This window comes from Scyliorhinus torazame, chromosome 2 (assembly GCF_047496885.1).
Source record: "Scyliorhinus torazame isolate Kashiwa2021f chromosome 2, sScyTor2.1, whole genome shotgun sequence".
NCBI lineage: Eukaryota > Metazoa > Chordata > Chondrichthyes > Carcharhiniformes > Scyliorhinidae > Scyliorhinus > Scyliorhinus torazame.
The window spans coordinates 164028397-164044559 of NC_092708.1; the positions used below are offsets into that span (position 1 = coordinate 164028397).

The 16163-nt window shown below is 44.3% G+C and overlaps 1 protein-coding gene across 4 annotated transcripts in view; it reads right to left on the bottom strand.

Annotated features, from left to right (window-relative positions):
• Nucleotides 1-12083, bottom strand: part of ftcdnl1 (formiminotransferase cyclodeaminase N-terminal like 1) — a 44808-nt gene extending 32725 nt beyond the window's left edge. For 2 of the 4 annotated variants that reach the window (XM_072479056.1, XM_072479047.1), the window contains exons 1-2: nt 11389-11800; nt 8415-8535 (exon numbers count right to left, since the gene is read on the bottom strand). In XM_072479056.1, coding sequence (XP_072335157.1) covers nt 8415-8535; nt 11389-11514 — 247 coding nt within the window. In that variant the 5' untranslated portion in view covers nt 11515-11800. Of the gene's footprint in view, nt 1-8414; nt 8536-11388; nt 11801-12005 lie in introns of those variants that run through there. The other 2 variants (XM_072479065.1, XM_072479075.1) reach the window with 2 other exon arrangements.
• Nucleotides 12084-16163: the final 4080 nt, after the last annotated feature.

Below are 16163 nucleotides of genomic sequence, written 5' to 3' on the forward strand. Positions count from 1 at the left end.
CTTACCCGTAATGCTCCTTGCATTAAAACATATGCACTTCAGGCCACCAGACCCGCTGTGTTCAGCAACTTCTCCCTGTCTGCTCTGCCCCAGAGCCACACTGTCCCTATTCCCTAGTTCTCCCTCAATGCTCTCACCTTCTGACCTATTGCTCCCGTGCCCATCCCCCTGCCATACTAGTTTAAACCCTCCCGTGTGACACTAGCAAACCTCGCGGCCAGGATATTTATGCCTCTCCGGTTTAGATGCAACCCGTCCTTCTTATACAGGTCACACCTGCCCCGGAAGAGCTCCCAGTGGTCCAGATAATGGAAACCCTCCCTCCTACACCAGCTGTTTAGCCACGTATTTAGCTGCTCTATCTTCCTATTTCTAGCCTCACTAGCACGTGGCACAGGGAGTAATCCCGAGATTCCAACCCTCGAGGTCCTGTCTTTTAACTTTCTGCCTAGCTCCCTGAACTCCTGCTGCAGGACCTCATTCCCCATCCTGCCTATGTCGTTAGTACCAATATGTACAATGACCTCTGCCTGTTTGCCCTCCCCCTTCAGGATGCCCTCTACCCGTTCGGAGACATCCTGGACCCTGGCACCAGGGAGGCAACATACCATCCTGGAGTCTCTTTCACGTCCACAGAAGCGCCTATCTGTGCCCCTGACTATAGAGTCCCCTATTACTATTACTCTTCTGCGCTTTGACCCTCCCTTCTGAACATCAGAGCCAGCCGTGGTGCCACTGCTCTGGCTGCTGCTGTTTTCCCGATAGGCTATCCCCCCCGACAGTATCCAAAGGGGTCTATCTGTTCGAGAGGGGGACAACCACAGGGGATTCCTGCACTGACTGCCTGCCCTTTCTGGTGGTCACCCATTTCTCTGCCTGCACCTTGGGTGTGACCACATTTACATAACTGCGATCTATGACACTTTCCGCCACCTGCATGCTCCTAAGTGCATCCAATTGCTGCTCCAACCGAACCATGCGGTCTGTGAGGAGCTCCAGTTGGGTGCACTTTCTGCAGATGAAGCCATCCGGGACGCTGGAAGCCTCCCGGACCTGCCACATCTCACAGTCAGAGCACAGCACCCCTCTAACTGACATTGCGTCAATTAATTAAAATTTGTCTTTTTTTTAAATAATATTTTTTTTTAAATTTCAAAGTTACTGTCAACTACTGACCACTTCCTCCCTGCCTGACAGGTACATACTTATCAAGGACACGCAGTAGCTGTTCCTTGAACAAGCTCCACATTTCCATTGTGCCCATCCCCTGCAGTTTTCCTCTCCATCCGATGCATCCTAAGTCTTGCCTCATCGCATCATAATTGCCTTTTCCCCAGATATAACTCTTGCCCTGCGGTATATACCTATCCCTTTCCATCACTTAAGAAAATGTAACCGAATTGTGGTCACTATCACCAAAGTGCTCACCTACCTCCAAATCTAACACCTGTCCTGGTTCATTACCCAGTACCAAATCCAATATGGCCTCGCCTCTCGTTGCCCTATCTACATACTGTGTCAGGAAACCCTCCTGCACTCATTGGACAAAAACGGACCTATCTAAAGTACTCGAAGTATAGCGTTTCCAGTCAATATTTGGATAGTTAAAGTCCCCCATAACAACTACCCTGTTGCTTTCGCTCCTATCCAGAAGCATCTTTGCAATCCTTTCCTCTACATCTCTGGAACTTTTCGGAGGCCTATAAAAAACCCCTAACAGGGTGATCGCTCCTTTCCAGTTTCTAACGTCAGCCCATACTACCTCAGTAGACGAGTCCTCATCAAACGTCCTTTCTGCCAACGTAATACTGTCCTTAACTAACAATGCCACCCTTCCCCCTCTTTTACCACCTTCCCTGAGCTTACTGAAATATCTACAGTAAAGTTTGAACTGAGGGGAAGGACAGAGGGGTTCTACAATTCATGGGCATTATTCATTGTGCACTTTCAAGAACTGGATAACATCGAACATTAGTTGGGGGGGGGGGGCGATGGGTGTTAATGGGGGATTCCTGATTCCTGTTTGTCAGTTGTTTATGTTGTCAGTTGTTTATGTGAACATATGGGTGAATGTTTTGGGTTTAGTGGGAGGATGGGATCGTTGTTATTGATTTGGGGATTGACATCTTTGTTACTGATTATTGTTTATTGTTGGTGGGTGTAAATTGGGGAGAAAATGCGAAAAAGGAGAATAAAGAAATATTTGTTTTTTAAATCTTCAGAGAATCTTGAACTAGTACTCCTAAGTCCCTTTGTGCTTCTGATTTCCTAAGCCTTTTCCCATTTAGAAAATAGTCTGTGCCTCTATTCTTCCTAAAGTGCATAACGTCACACTTTTCCACAATGTATTCCATCTGCCACTTCTTAACCCACTCTCTGAGCATGTCCAAGTTCTTCTGCAGCCCCCCTGCTTCCTCAATGCCACCTATCTCTCTGTATATCTGTGTATCATATGCAAACTTAGCAACAGTGCCTTCAGTTGCTTCTTCCAGATCATTAATGTATATTGTGAAAAGCGGAGGTCCCAACAACGACCCCTGAGGCACACCACTAGTCATTGGCTGCCATCATGAAAAAGTCTCCTTTATCCACATTCTCTGCCTTCTGCCAGTCAGCCAATCATCTATCCATGCCAGTATCTGACCCTTAACATAATAGGCTCTTTTAACTTATTTAACAGCCTCCTATACGGCACCTTGTCACACCTACTGGAAATCTAAATAGATCACGTCCACTGGTTCTCCTTTGTCTAACTTCCTTGTTATCTCCTCAAAGAATTCTAACAAATTTGTCAGACATAACCTCCCCTTGAAGAAGCCGTGCTGACTCAGTCCTATTTTATCATGCACTTCCAAGTACTCTGCAATCTCAATGTTCAATGATGGACTCGAAAATGTTACCAATGACCAAAGTCAGGCTAACTGGCCTATAATTTCCTGTCTTCTGCCTCCCTCCTTTCTTAAACAGTGGTGTTACATTAGCCATTTTCCAATCCTCTGGGACTCTCCCTGTCTCCCAGTGAATTCTAAAGATCACTACCAATGCCTCCACAGCCTCCTCAGCTATCTCCTTTGCAATACTGGGGTGTAATGATTCCGGTCCAAATGATTTATCCCCAGAACCTTCCCCTTAGTAATGGTCACTGCACTCACCTCTGCCACCCAATTCTCCTGGATTTCTGGTGTCCCACTGGTGTCTTCCCCGTGAAGACTGATGCAAAGTAACGATTCAGTTCCTCTGCCATTTCTTTGTTTCCTATTATTACTTCTCCAGCCTCATTTTCCAGTGGTCCAATGTCTATTCTTGCCTTTCTCCTACCTTTTATATATTGAAAAAAAACTCTTCCTATCTTCTTTTATATTACTAGCTCGCTTGCACTCATATTTCATCTTCTTCCCCCCCCCCCCCCCCCCCCCCCCCCGCCCCCCCGCCTTATTTATTTTTTAGTGGTCCTCTGCTCGCTTTTAAAAGCTTCCTAATCCACTAGCTTCCCATTAATCCTCGCCACCTTGACTGCTTTTTCTTTTATGCTGTCCTTGACTTCCCTCGCCAGCCATGGATGCTTCATCCTCCCCTTATCACATTACTCCTCCTTGGGATAAATTTCTGTTGTGCCTCCCGAGTAACCCCAAAAATCATGCCATTGCTGCTCCACTGTCTTCCCTGCTGGGCTCCCCTTCCAATCAATTCTGGCCAGCTTCTCCCTCATGGTCTTTGTAGTTACCTTTATTTAATTGTAATAACTTACATATGATTCCAGCTTTTTCCTCTCAAACTGCAGAGTAAATTCTATCAGATTGTGGGCACTTCCCCCTCAGGGTTCATTCAACTTTAGTTCCCTGATCAAGTCTGCCTCATTGCACATCACCAAATCCAGAATTGCCTGTTCCCCAGTGGGCTCTGTCACAAGCTGCTCCAAAAAAGCATCTTAGACATTCCATAAATTATTTTTCTTGGGATCCACTACCAACCTGATTTTTCCAGTCCACTGCATATTGAAGTCCCCAATATTACTGTAATATTGCCTTTCTTATATGCCTTTTCTATCTCCTGATTTATTTTCTGCCCCACATCCTGACTACTGCTAGGGGGCCTGTACATAACTCCCATCAGGGTCTTTTTACCTTTGTGATTTTTCTACCCACACAAATTCTATGCCTTCTGATCCTATATCCCTTCATGCTATTGATTTAATTTCATTCCTCATAACAAAAGCATCCCGCCCCCTTTCCCCATCTGCCTATCCTTTCGATAGGACACATATCCTTGTATATTTAGATCCCAGCCCTGATCCCCTTGCAGTCATGTCTCTGATGCCCACAACATCATACCAGCCAGTTTCAATGTGCGCAACAAGCTCATTTACCTTGTTCCATATACTGCGTGCATTTAGATACAACACCCGTGGTCCTGCATTGACCACCTCCCTTCCCATATCTGTCACATTTTTGCTCTTTCAGGGGAGGCAGTGGTGGAGTGGTATTGTCGCTGGACCCGTAATCCAGAAACTCAGGGTTCGAATCCCGTCAGGGCAGATGGTGGAATTTGAATTCAATAAAAAAAAAAGTCTGGAATTAACAGTCTAATGATGACCATGAAACCATTGTCGATTGTCAGAAAAACCCATCTGGTTCACTAATGTCCTTTAGGGAAGGAAATCGGTCATCCTTACCTGGTCTGGCCTACATGTGACTCCAGATCCAGCAATGTGGTTGACCCTTAAATGCCCTCAGGGGTGGCCAATAAATGCTGACTCAGCCAGTTACATCCCATAAACAAATTTTTAAAAAGTTAGATTCCTGCCACTTTCTCTACTCTCTGTTCTGTTACGTTTTCTGGAAACTTAACTAACCTCTCCTGAGCCTCCGGATCCTTTAACTAGTTTAAAGTCCTCGTCATTAACCTGCACTTTTACCTTCTCCTTTAACTTTGATTTTCAAATTCACCATACAACTGAAACGTCCCCTCCACTATTTAGTTCAAGATCAGTCTTATACTAGATATGAGTCACGCATATCAGCAACTTGAGTTAGATGCGGCTTCCTGAGATTATGTTACAATAAATACGCACACAGGTTTGTTTTAGTATATTCAAGGTGGCACGGTGGTTAACACTGCTGTCTCACAGCTCCAGGGACCCAGGTTCAATTCTGGCCTCAGGTGACTGTCTGTGTGGAATTTGCACTTTCTCCCCATGTCTGAGTGGGTTTCCTCCGGGTGCTCCGGTTTCCTCCCACAGTCCAAAGATGTGCAGGTTAGGAGGATTGACTATGCTAATTTGCCCCTTAGTGTCCAAAAGGTTAGGTGGGGTTACTGGGTTCCAGGGATAGGGTGAAGGTGTGGGCTTAAGTAGAGTGTACTTTCCAAGGGCTGGTGCAAGCTCGATGGGCCAAATTGCCTCCTTCTGCACTGTAAATTCTATGATTCTATACACCTACCCTTTGGTGTATTGTCGGCATGTGCTATTTTCCAGAGAACAATGGAAAATCTATTGCAAGGTCTGTCGTGAGTTGTCGAATTCCTGGATGATGCTTTGATAACTGGATCATCAGAAGCGGAGCACCTAGCTAATTTAGGGGAAGTCCTAAAGAAATTTCAAGAGGCTGGAGTATGTCTCAAGAAGGAAAACGTACTTTTTAAAGCCACTGAGGTCACCAATCTGGGGTATTGCTTCGGTGCACAAGGTTTACATCTCATGGAAGCCGGGATCAGAGAAATAAATGAGGCATTGGTTCCCAGAAGCACATCTGAGCTCAAGTCTTTCTTAGGAATTGTGAATTACTATGGGTGTTTTCTACCAAATTTGTTAACATTATTGGCCCCTTTTCATATCTTACTAAAGAAGCACCAACGTTGGGTTTGGAAGACGCCCCGGAGAAAAGGTTTTAACAGAGTAAAGCACTTGTTACATTCTTCGAATTTATTGGTGCATTTCGCCCATCTAAAGAATTGATTTTTATTTGTGATGCTTCTCCATGTGGTGTCGGTGGGGTATTGTTCCGTAAAGTGGATGACGGATCTGAAAGATCTACAGGGTATGTCTCAAGAACCCTCTGAGGCCCAAAAATGCTCCTCTCAGATTGAAAAAGGCTTGACAATGTAAATGGAGTAAAGAAGTTCCATCAGTATGTATATGGGACGCACTTTACCATTATTACGGACCACAAACACTCTTGGGACTTTTTAAAGATAAGGTTATTCCACCAATCGCACTGGCAAGAATTCAGCGTTGCCCGTTAATTCTGACCGCTAACGAATATTACATTCAAGCACTGGTCTGAAGCACTGGCAAATGCAGTGGCCAGTCTTTACCAGAGAGAGTTGCACCTCCCCCAGTACTGCAGGAAATTAAGGTGTTGAATTTCTTGGACACGTTGCCAGTTCCGATGCAAATAAAATACTGGACCAGCAGGGAGCCGCTGTTGTCCAAAGTGAGGTACAGGACAGTAAGGGGTTGGGCCAGTGAGCCAGTTTCTGAAGCGGTGAAACCATACTATAGACTGTACCAGGAACAGAGTTGCTCCTTGCTGAATTGCACGGTGCCCATCTGGGTATATCCAAGATGAAGATACTCGCCAGGAGATATGCCTGGTGGCCTGGCATTGATGTTGACATTCAGAGTCTGGTGAAGCACTGTGAACAGTGCCAAATGCAACAAAAGTGGCGGCTTCAGCCCCACTGCACCCTTAAGAATGACCAGGCCGGCCATGGGTACGGATTAATGTTGATTATGTGGGGCCCTTCTTGGCCACAATGGTTTTACTCTTAGTTGATGCCCATTCAAAGTGGATGGAAGTCTTTGAACTGAAGTTGACAATGCCACAATTGAGAAATTGCATCAGTGTTTTTCGACCCACAGGATACCTGAAGTCATAGTGTCAGACAATGGGACAACCTTCACGAACGCTGAATTTCAAACTTTCACCTCCTTAAATGGCATCAAGCACATCAAGACTGCGCCTTACCACCCAGCATCCAACAGACTGGCTGAACAAGCAGTCCAAACCTGGAGACCAGAATCTCACAATTCTGCCTGTGCTATAGAACCACTCCACACATTACAACAGGAATGCTGACCAGACAAAGCATGGTGTTACCAAATTTTCCAGGAAGGGTAGAGGCCAGTCAGCACAGTTAGAAGAAAAATCATGATTCAGGCAAATTAACAAGGTTGTTTTCAGTGGAGGAAGTTGCATACGTCAGAAATCTTGGAAGTGGCTCGAGTTGGGTTCCAGGCGTTGTTGTAGCAAAAACAGAACCTTTGTCTTATGAAGTGGATGGACAAAGAAGAATCATCCGGAAGCATGTAGACTATTTAAGAGGACGAGAGATGTCCCAGCAGCCAGTACTGCTACCTAAAACCATGTTGCCAGCAGGAAACCTTGTTGACTGTCAAAACAGTGAAGTACTGAATCAGCTTGTGACAGGCGTGTCTGTTATCCCCATGGAAACGGATGAAGCCGAGTTACCAGTACCGGAGGAGATGCTGGGTATAGTGATTTCTGCAGAAAGCACCCCAGTAGAAGTACTCCCACCAGAGGAGTTACACCACTCCACTCGAAATCAGAACCTACCTGATAGATGGACTGATTACATGAGTTTAATGTTCTAATAATTGGGGATTAAGTAAATGAATTATTATCAATGTATTAAAAAACCTAGAGAAGGATCCAGTGTTTGTCATCTTTATGGGGCGATCTACCGGGAGGGTCACATGACCCAGGTAACCAATAAAGAACATGGTTGGGATCACCTGAACAAGCGTTCAATCCTGGAAGCTGATTCGTAGCCACAAAGCTTGAAGTCTCTGCATTGTAGTTATATATAAATAAACTTGCAGCTGTTATTTACCTAACTGGTGAGCTGGAAATATTACAGATGGTTTAGGAGGCAATGGCAGCACAGTAAATATTCTTTACCCCGGAATGGCTGGAGGAATCATCCAGTCAAATGATGGAAGCATGGCTGGAGGTGGCCCATACTATAGTAGCCTCAGCAATATGAAGATCTGGGTTCAGTACCACAAGCGTTTCAATGACCTTCTTACGTATGGTAATGTGAGTGAAATGTGACACTCCCCTCTAGTTCTGTAGTCACCAACAAACACACGAGCCTGAGGGCCCAAAGTGCCCCTGAAATGGGAGAAGTTTGTGCCCATGAGCCCAAGGCAAGGTTCACAAATCAATTGTGAAGATTGTCAAATCTCTTGTGGTTTTTCCACTGGAAGTGGCGAGGGAGAGCAGCTTTGTCTTCACTCGCTCTCATGGCAACTGCCAGAATAGTGTGTACACACCGGCATAAAGTGCTTGGTCTTTTCCTATATAGCTGAAAGTTTAGAGGGCAGAACCCCATCCTACTGGCTCCTCATTCAGTACCTTAATGACCACATGAGCTCAATCGATGACTCTCTGTACCTGAAACAATCCAGTGCTGGAGACAAATCCCACTTTCTTCTTTGCCTATGTTGCCCCCTCTGTTTTGGAACCTCTCGAGCAGGGCAACCATAAACAGCTTCAAACAACAATGTGCTGCCAGCTGGGAAAGAATATAAAGACAAAGAAGTTCAATGTAACTGTGACTTTGATGGCCGCTAGCAAGACCATGTCCACAAAACCTGGTAGGGTTGAGGTGATCCTCTACCAAATCATATAGGTCAGAAATCATCTTCCTGGGTTGGCAAATCCTCCAACAGTACTGATGCAGTGATATACCGAAGGAGCTTATTCTTCAGCAGTACACCTTAAATCACAATCCTGCCCATTATTCTATCCTCTGCGCTCCTCATGCTTAGCGTTTGGCATCTGCTACTGCAGATACTGTTTCTCATCTCAAAGTAGCTCATTCCCATTGCCAGGTCTGGCTTTCTTTGAAGTCAAATCAAGGCTTCCTGGACAGCCCATTCCCACCATATTTCCCCCCCCCCCATTATCCATGCTAGCTCACTCACCCCAACTGCCCAAGAGTTGCAGTCCAGATGCTCAGGAAACTCTACTCATTTGATGGCAAAGTTGCCAATACATGAGGACCTCACTGAGACTAATGCCTTTTATGCTGGTTTCTAGTTATCTTCTGGGGCTGTGACTGGCTCCCCGATGTATTTCTGCTTCCTCCTGGTAAATATATTGGAGGCGCTTTGTGGTTCTTGTCCATCCCTTCTTAGCAAACTGGCCCTCAATGAACCGCTAACTCACTTGGTTGTCTTTTTGGGAGGGTGGCCGGGTTCTGCTTCCCGACGCTGGTATTAATGTTGATGTGGATCAAGCTGGAAATTGAGATTCTGACAGTATCCATTCCCAGCCTCATTGCTCACTGAAAATACAGCTCCCTGTAATAATTACCCAGATATTTCCTGCTTTCACTTTTCTCATTGGGTTGGCCAGTTTGGACCAATTTAAAAAAAGCAAATAGGAACCCTGCATTCAAACATTTGAAATATGCTAAATTTATAACTTTCTTTCCCACAACATCTTCTCTTTGATTTTGTTTAACTTCCTCAGCTCTGATTTAGGAAACATATAGAATGTAAATACTTGGGTCAGAATTACAAGTTGACCAAGTCTTAGCTTCAACATGTTAAATATGGATGCCGGAAATCTGAAATAAACCAGGAATTGCTGCAAATATTCCATAGGTAAGGCAACATCTGTGGAGAGAGGAACAGAGGTAGCATTTCAGATAATGCCTTTTCAGCAGAATTGTGAAAAGTTAGGGATGTAATGAGTTTTAATCAAGTGAAAGAGGCAAGACTGAAGAAAGCACAAAAGGGAAGGTCTGTGACTGGGCGGAGAAAGGAGTGATTAGGTGACCAAAACTTTGGTGGTGCAAGGCTAAAGGGACTGACTGGGTCTGGAAAAGAAACAAAACATATGCCGAGCGGAGGTGTAAATAGCAGTGACTGCTGTCCATATGCAAAACAATGAGAAAAAGGAGAGTAAGACTGCAAAGTAAACAGAAACAAAATGGTGGCAAAGATTGGAGTCTGAAATGGTTGAACACAATGTTGAGCCTGACAGGCTGTAAAGTGCCTGATACAAAGATGAGCTGCTGTTCTTCAAGCATGCAGTGTGTTTCATTAGAAAACTGCAAGCAGCCGAGGGCAAGCGAGCTACATGTGAGAGCAATGGGGAATTAAAATGGCAAACCGCTTGAAGCTAGAATCATGCTTGTGGCATGAACAGAAGGGTTCCAAAAAGTCTGTGTTTGGTCTCCCCAGTATAGAACAGACAACAATGCAAGCAGCAAATACAGAATACTAAATTGAAAGAAGTAAATTGCTGTATCACCTGGAAGGAGTGTTTGGGGCAGTGGACATTGAGGAGAAAAGATATAAAAGGGCAGTGCTCCATCTCTTGTGCTCGCACAGGAAGGTATTGTAGGAAGGCGGGATGTTGGTGAGTGGATCTGTATGTCGTGGAGGGAACAATCCCTTCTGAATGCTAAAAGAGAGGGGAAAGGTATGCTTGGCGGTGGCATCACACTGGAATTAGTGGAAATGGTAGAGGATGTTGAATCCGGAGGCTGATGGGATGGAAAAAGATACATCAGAAGCATTCATGTAGATGATCATATCAAAAGAACAGTTGCAACAGAGACAGAGAAACTGGAATAATGGAATGCGTCCTTACAGGAAGAGGGGTGTAAGGAAATTTAACCAATTGTGGAAATCTGGCTTATTATGAATATTCATTGATAGTTTAACCCCAGAGAAGTCAAGCAAGGGAATGGATAGAACATGTGAAGGCAAGAGAAGGGATGGGGAACAACAGCTGGCCTTGTTAACAACAGTCACCTCCCTTGAAAGAATAAAAAAAGGTCTATCAGGGCAGTCCAGTTTGAGAGTTGGGGACTGTTGGAGTTGGGAAGACCTCCAGAAGGACGAGGCAGTGACAGTCTTGAAAATAATAGCTTGATGTTCTCTGGTGGGGTCATGGTCCAGTGGGAGATAGGAAGATGTGTCAGAGTTGGCATTCAACTCGCAGAGAGAGGTCGGTACACTAAGTAACAACAGTACCACCATTGGAGGAAGTTTGGTAATAATTCTAGTTTTGGACCTGAGAGAATGGAATGCGACAAGTTCGGAGAGAGACACGTTAGAGAGAATGAAGGGAGGAGAGAAATTGAGACAGCCAATGTCACACCAGCATTTCTCAATAAAAACATCAAGCGGTTAAGAAGCCAGGAGGGGGAAGAATACATGGGGTGGGATCCACTGTGTGGTGTGAGGTCACCCGGCCAAAGAAGTGGTCAACGTTGTGGCTAGCTGAAAACTCATTGAGGTGAGGGTGTTGGGGATAATGCAGAGTCCTTTGCTAAGGACAGTCCTCTCTGCCCTCAGCCTAATGCAGCGTTCCAATGAAGCTCAACAGAAGCTTGAGGAATGGGACTCACCTTTTGGTTCAGCACCTTACATCCTTCTGGAATCAACACTGAGTTCAAGAATTTAAAATCAAAACCTCGGCTCCCATTTGGTTTCCTTTCCTTCCCGCATTTTGGTTCCAGTCTCGTTTTTCTCATTTCTGCTTTCTTAAATTCACTATTCTGTCATTCACACCTGCTCTGGACACCTTGTTTCTCAGGGTCTCTCTCGCACCATCGGTCTTCCAGCCAATCACAGACCTGCCCTTTTGTTCTTGACCCGCCCCCCTTGCTTAAAAATCTATTGAATCACAAACTTTTCCCACTCTGATGAAGGGTTATCCACCTTAAACATGAACTCAGCCCGAAAGACCTCGTTCCACTTTTCAGTTGACAGTTGTGAGCAAGGTATGGGGGAGGGGCGGCGGCCCGCGCTCCCCGGCCCAGCACATCTGTCAATCAAACTCTGCTGTCAGTCACACGCTTTTCACATTGCTCTTCGCTCATTCGAGTATTTCGCCCTAACTTTTTTGGTGTACTGTATTCCTGCTGATTTCAAAAGTGCGTGATATTTTGTTTAAACGCAGCACAGAAATGGTTCAAATGCGCTCCTGCTGCTAACCATGTCCCGGTGCACTTCATGCCCATACCTGTCAGCGCAGAAGGGCCTGTTCAGTTATTGCTTGGGGAGCTGATCGCCTGGACTTTTGAACACACTGGACTCTGGCTACGGTAAGCAACACAGTCCAAACTTTATCCAATAGTGCCCTCACCTGGCATTGATAAAGCACTGCCTCTCGAAATTCCACACCCCAAGCATGATGGGTAAGAAAATATAACAGTGAGACTGATTTTTATGGCTCAATATCACATTAAACAGTATAGTTAAATAGCCACAATTCACTTGGTGCATTCATATTTTCATTTTGTACTTTTAAAATCATTTGCAGTGCAACATAAAAAGTTGTTAAACTCTGCCTGCTCAATGCTTTAAGTATTTCCTTAGCATTGCCCATGTCAGAATGAAGACTTAAACTAGCATTTAACTTATTTCATTACTGTAGTCTACTTCATTACAGACTCAAGATCATATTATGCATAAAGCCGAATGGAGAAGAAAGAATCTTCTCAAGGTAGCACAGATCTGTATTTCTTGTCTTCTCTTCACACCTGACCTCAGTGGCGGACCTACATTTTTGGAGCCCTGAAGCTTGAACTGTTATGGAGACCCCATCGCAACCAGCAACGAGGTCTGGGTAACCACTGTTATCTTCTTCAATGGGTTTGTTCCACGACAGATCACCACAACTTTTTTTTAAATTTAACCACTACATCTCAGATTTTGATTAAAATTGCTGTACTGGATTATCTCACATGTCAAAGCCACTGGTGTGAATAAAAAGTTCCTATGCCTTATAGTTTTCGAGTTATGGTGGGGTGAAAATTAGGGAAATGTTATATACATGCATGACGCATCATAGAATGATGAAATAAAACATAGACAAGACCACAGTCAATATAATCTTTTATTTTAGACACATATGAAAATACATACTACATGAAGCACATTTTACAAAATACTCTTTTTTTCTGTTTTTTCTAGCAACATATTCACGTACAATTTTGTCATTTTCTAGAGACAATATGCATAAAGAATTTAAGCGTTCTTCAGTCATGGTAGACCGAAATTTGTTCTTTATAAAGGATAGCTCTGAAAAATTCCTTTCTGCTTCACAGCTCATGATAGGCATTGTCAAGTACAGCTTAAGCGCAGTAGTAATATTGGGGAACACTTCAATTAGGTGTTGCTCACAAATAAGCAAGAACTTCTGCGCATTGCATTTTAGATGGCGTGTTTTCTTCTGTGTTCTGGGATTTCCAAAGGTGCAAATATTCTTTGAACTGATAACACTCGTTTACTAATTTGTGGTCAATATCATCTTTTTAATGCGATATTATAAGTTTAATACTGCCCTCATCAATTTCAGAATTGTTCACTAATTCTGAGAGGAACTTGAACCTTTTCGCAATCTGCTCATCTGGGTCAATCCTCTTGCGTAACTGGATTATCAAGCAGTCATAGAGTTTATATAGAACTTATTTCCTAAATTTGTCAGCTCTTCTCAAAGAAGCAATACCACTTGTTCCATCTGAAAATTTCCTTGTAACAATGCGTTTGGAAGCATCAGAATAACTTGAGGTGATATCTTCACACAAACCTTTTGCTTCTGATTCGTAGTGTGCAATCCTATCGGCTGAATTTTCTCTGAGTTCTTTAACAAACGAAAGTAAAGATGATAGCAGAAGATAACCTTCAAATACATGTCTATAATGAACATTGGTGCTGTGAGACCTGTATCACTGACTCTATAATGAACATTGGTACAGTGAGACCTGTATGTCTGAATTATAAACACTGATACAGTAAGACCTGTATCTCTCTCTGCATAATGAACACTGGTACTGTATCTCTGACTCTATAATGAACATTGGTACAATGAGACCTGTATCTCTGTATAATGAACTCTGGTACAGTGAGACCTGTCTGTATAATGTTTCACCGGACACATTGAAATGAAATGAAATGAAAATCGCTTATTGTCACAAGTAGGCTTCAATGAAGCCCCTAGTCACCACATTCCGGCGCCTGTTCGGGGAGGCTGTTACGGGAATTGAACCGTGCTGCTGGCCTGCCTTGGTCTGCTTTCAAAGCCAGCGATTTAGCCCTGTGCTAAACAGCCCCTTGTGGTTTGGTCTCACGCACAGGACTGCAAAGGGGGTTTTTCTTTTGTCTGTTTATCATTGATTGTCAAGTGCAGCAATCACAACATGTTACGGCAAACCTGAGAACTCATGAAACAAAAGCAGAGGCTGCATGGGCCACCGTACACACTCACAACATCCCAAGTGTCGGAGAACAAAATGAAATATGTGCATTGAAAAACATATCTAGGCATATTGGAGCTGACAGCACAGGACCAGGGTGTTAACACAGCACATCGCACTTGTGTACGAATTACACAGCAACAGATAGAGTTCTGCTGGTAAAAACTGAGATGAAGGCTGGGATAGTGAAATAGCAAACCGGCAAAGGGGGACATCTGAATTCACACCGCGAGTTCCCAGGCTGAGTGAGCTTTGCGTTTCAAAGAAGGCAGAGAAAGGGCCCTGGGACAGAATGTATCAACACTATGGCTAAAGACAAAACTAGCAAAGCAGGGCGCCAGTGCTTGTGCTGAGGTTCGGAGCCAGCTCTTTCTCATTCCTCCGATACACAGCTGCAAAATATGTGACCCTAGTGAAACTGACCAAGTGAACAGTGCGTGAGGGGAGAGCAGTCCCCTGAGCCAGGCCACATCAGCATTCTTTGAATACCCAATCACACACACACTGGCATTAACACAAACACTTATGCGGGGTGACACTCTTCATCGAGACACATCTACATTAGGAAGAGGAGGCGAATTTTGATCCTCAGCATTTCCTGATCGTATTTTTGCAGCAGAATAATCGCTTTCCTTTTAACCTGGGACCCAGCACTGACTTATCTGCTGTCAGTGAAGTCCTGCCAATTAATTTATGACTGCGTTGTCAAGTCACTTCTGGGGCCCCTCCGGGCTTAGCGCCCCTGAAGCTTAAGCGTCATTAGTTTCACAGTAGATCCGCCCCTGCCTGATCTACACTTGTAAGAATTCAGAAGCATCAGTACACATGCAATGCTGCGTTGAAAGAAGCCTGAGATGACCAGGAAAGGAAGTTTGGCATATCAGAGGTCCAACTATTAGACATGTGTATCATATGTACCATTCTAGCTACCTAGAAAATTATGTCTTTTTGCAGTCTATCATCAGTTTGTTGTGGACAGATACTAAGTTAGCCATCTCCTTTGTGAACAAGGAGTATCGCTCTTTGTTGCTTACAATCCATAAAAATGAAAAAGACTTCAACACAGAAGCACTGCTGCAGTATTGCAATAGTGTACGTTGAATTGTTCAGTGTGGTTTACGTCGTCTATTCATTAAGATGTGCTGTTGTCCTGTCCTATTTCTCTGTGAACATGAATGTAATTTTACAAGTTGTGAAAAAGTAAACCACTAACAGGAGTAGGTTACTCTTGAGATGGCATTGCTAGCTTCTTCAGAATGTGCTAACTACCTCCCTGTTTCACTGGTTCGGAGATTTCTACATCTTTCTAGAACATCCAGTGACATACCTGTAGTTAAGGGGCTGCATGTTTTCAAGTTTGTTTACTGTCGTTGTGAATCCATGTGATGGCATGCATCAAATGCCAACATGAAGAGCCCCACATTGTTTCACATGTGCCCCTCCTGTATGCAACCAGTCTGATAGAGCACAGACTATGTGAAGTTTGCTCTTTCTCTCCGTGTCTGCGTGGGTTTCCTCCCAGTGTTCCGGTTTCCTCCCACAGTCCAAAGATGGGCAGGTTAGGTGGATTGGCCATGCTAAATTGCCCCTCAGTGTCCAAAAGGTTAGGTGGGGGTTACTGGGTTACAGGAGTAGGGTGGAGGCGTGAGCTTAAGAAGGGTGCTCTTTCCAAGGGCCAGTGCAGGCTTAATGGGCCGAATGGCCTCCTTCTGCATTGTAAATTCTATGACTCAGAAACTAGAGTTTGTGCTTAAAAACAGAAAATTCTGGGTTTACTCAGCAGCTACTGTCCAAGACCCAATCATCTTCAGCTGCTCCTTCCATGACCTTTCCGTCGTAAGATCAGAAATGGGGATATTTGCAGATGATTACACAGCATGCAGTGCCATTCACAGCTGCAAGATCTGGACAACATTCAGGCT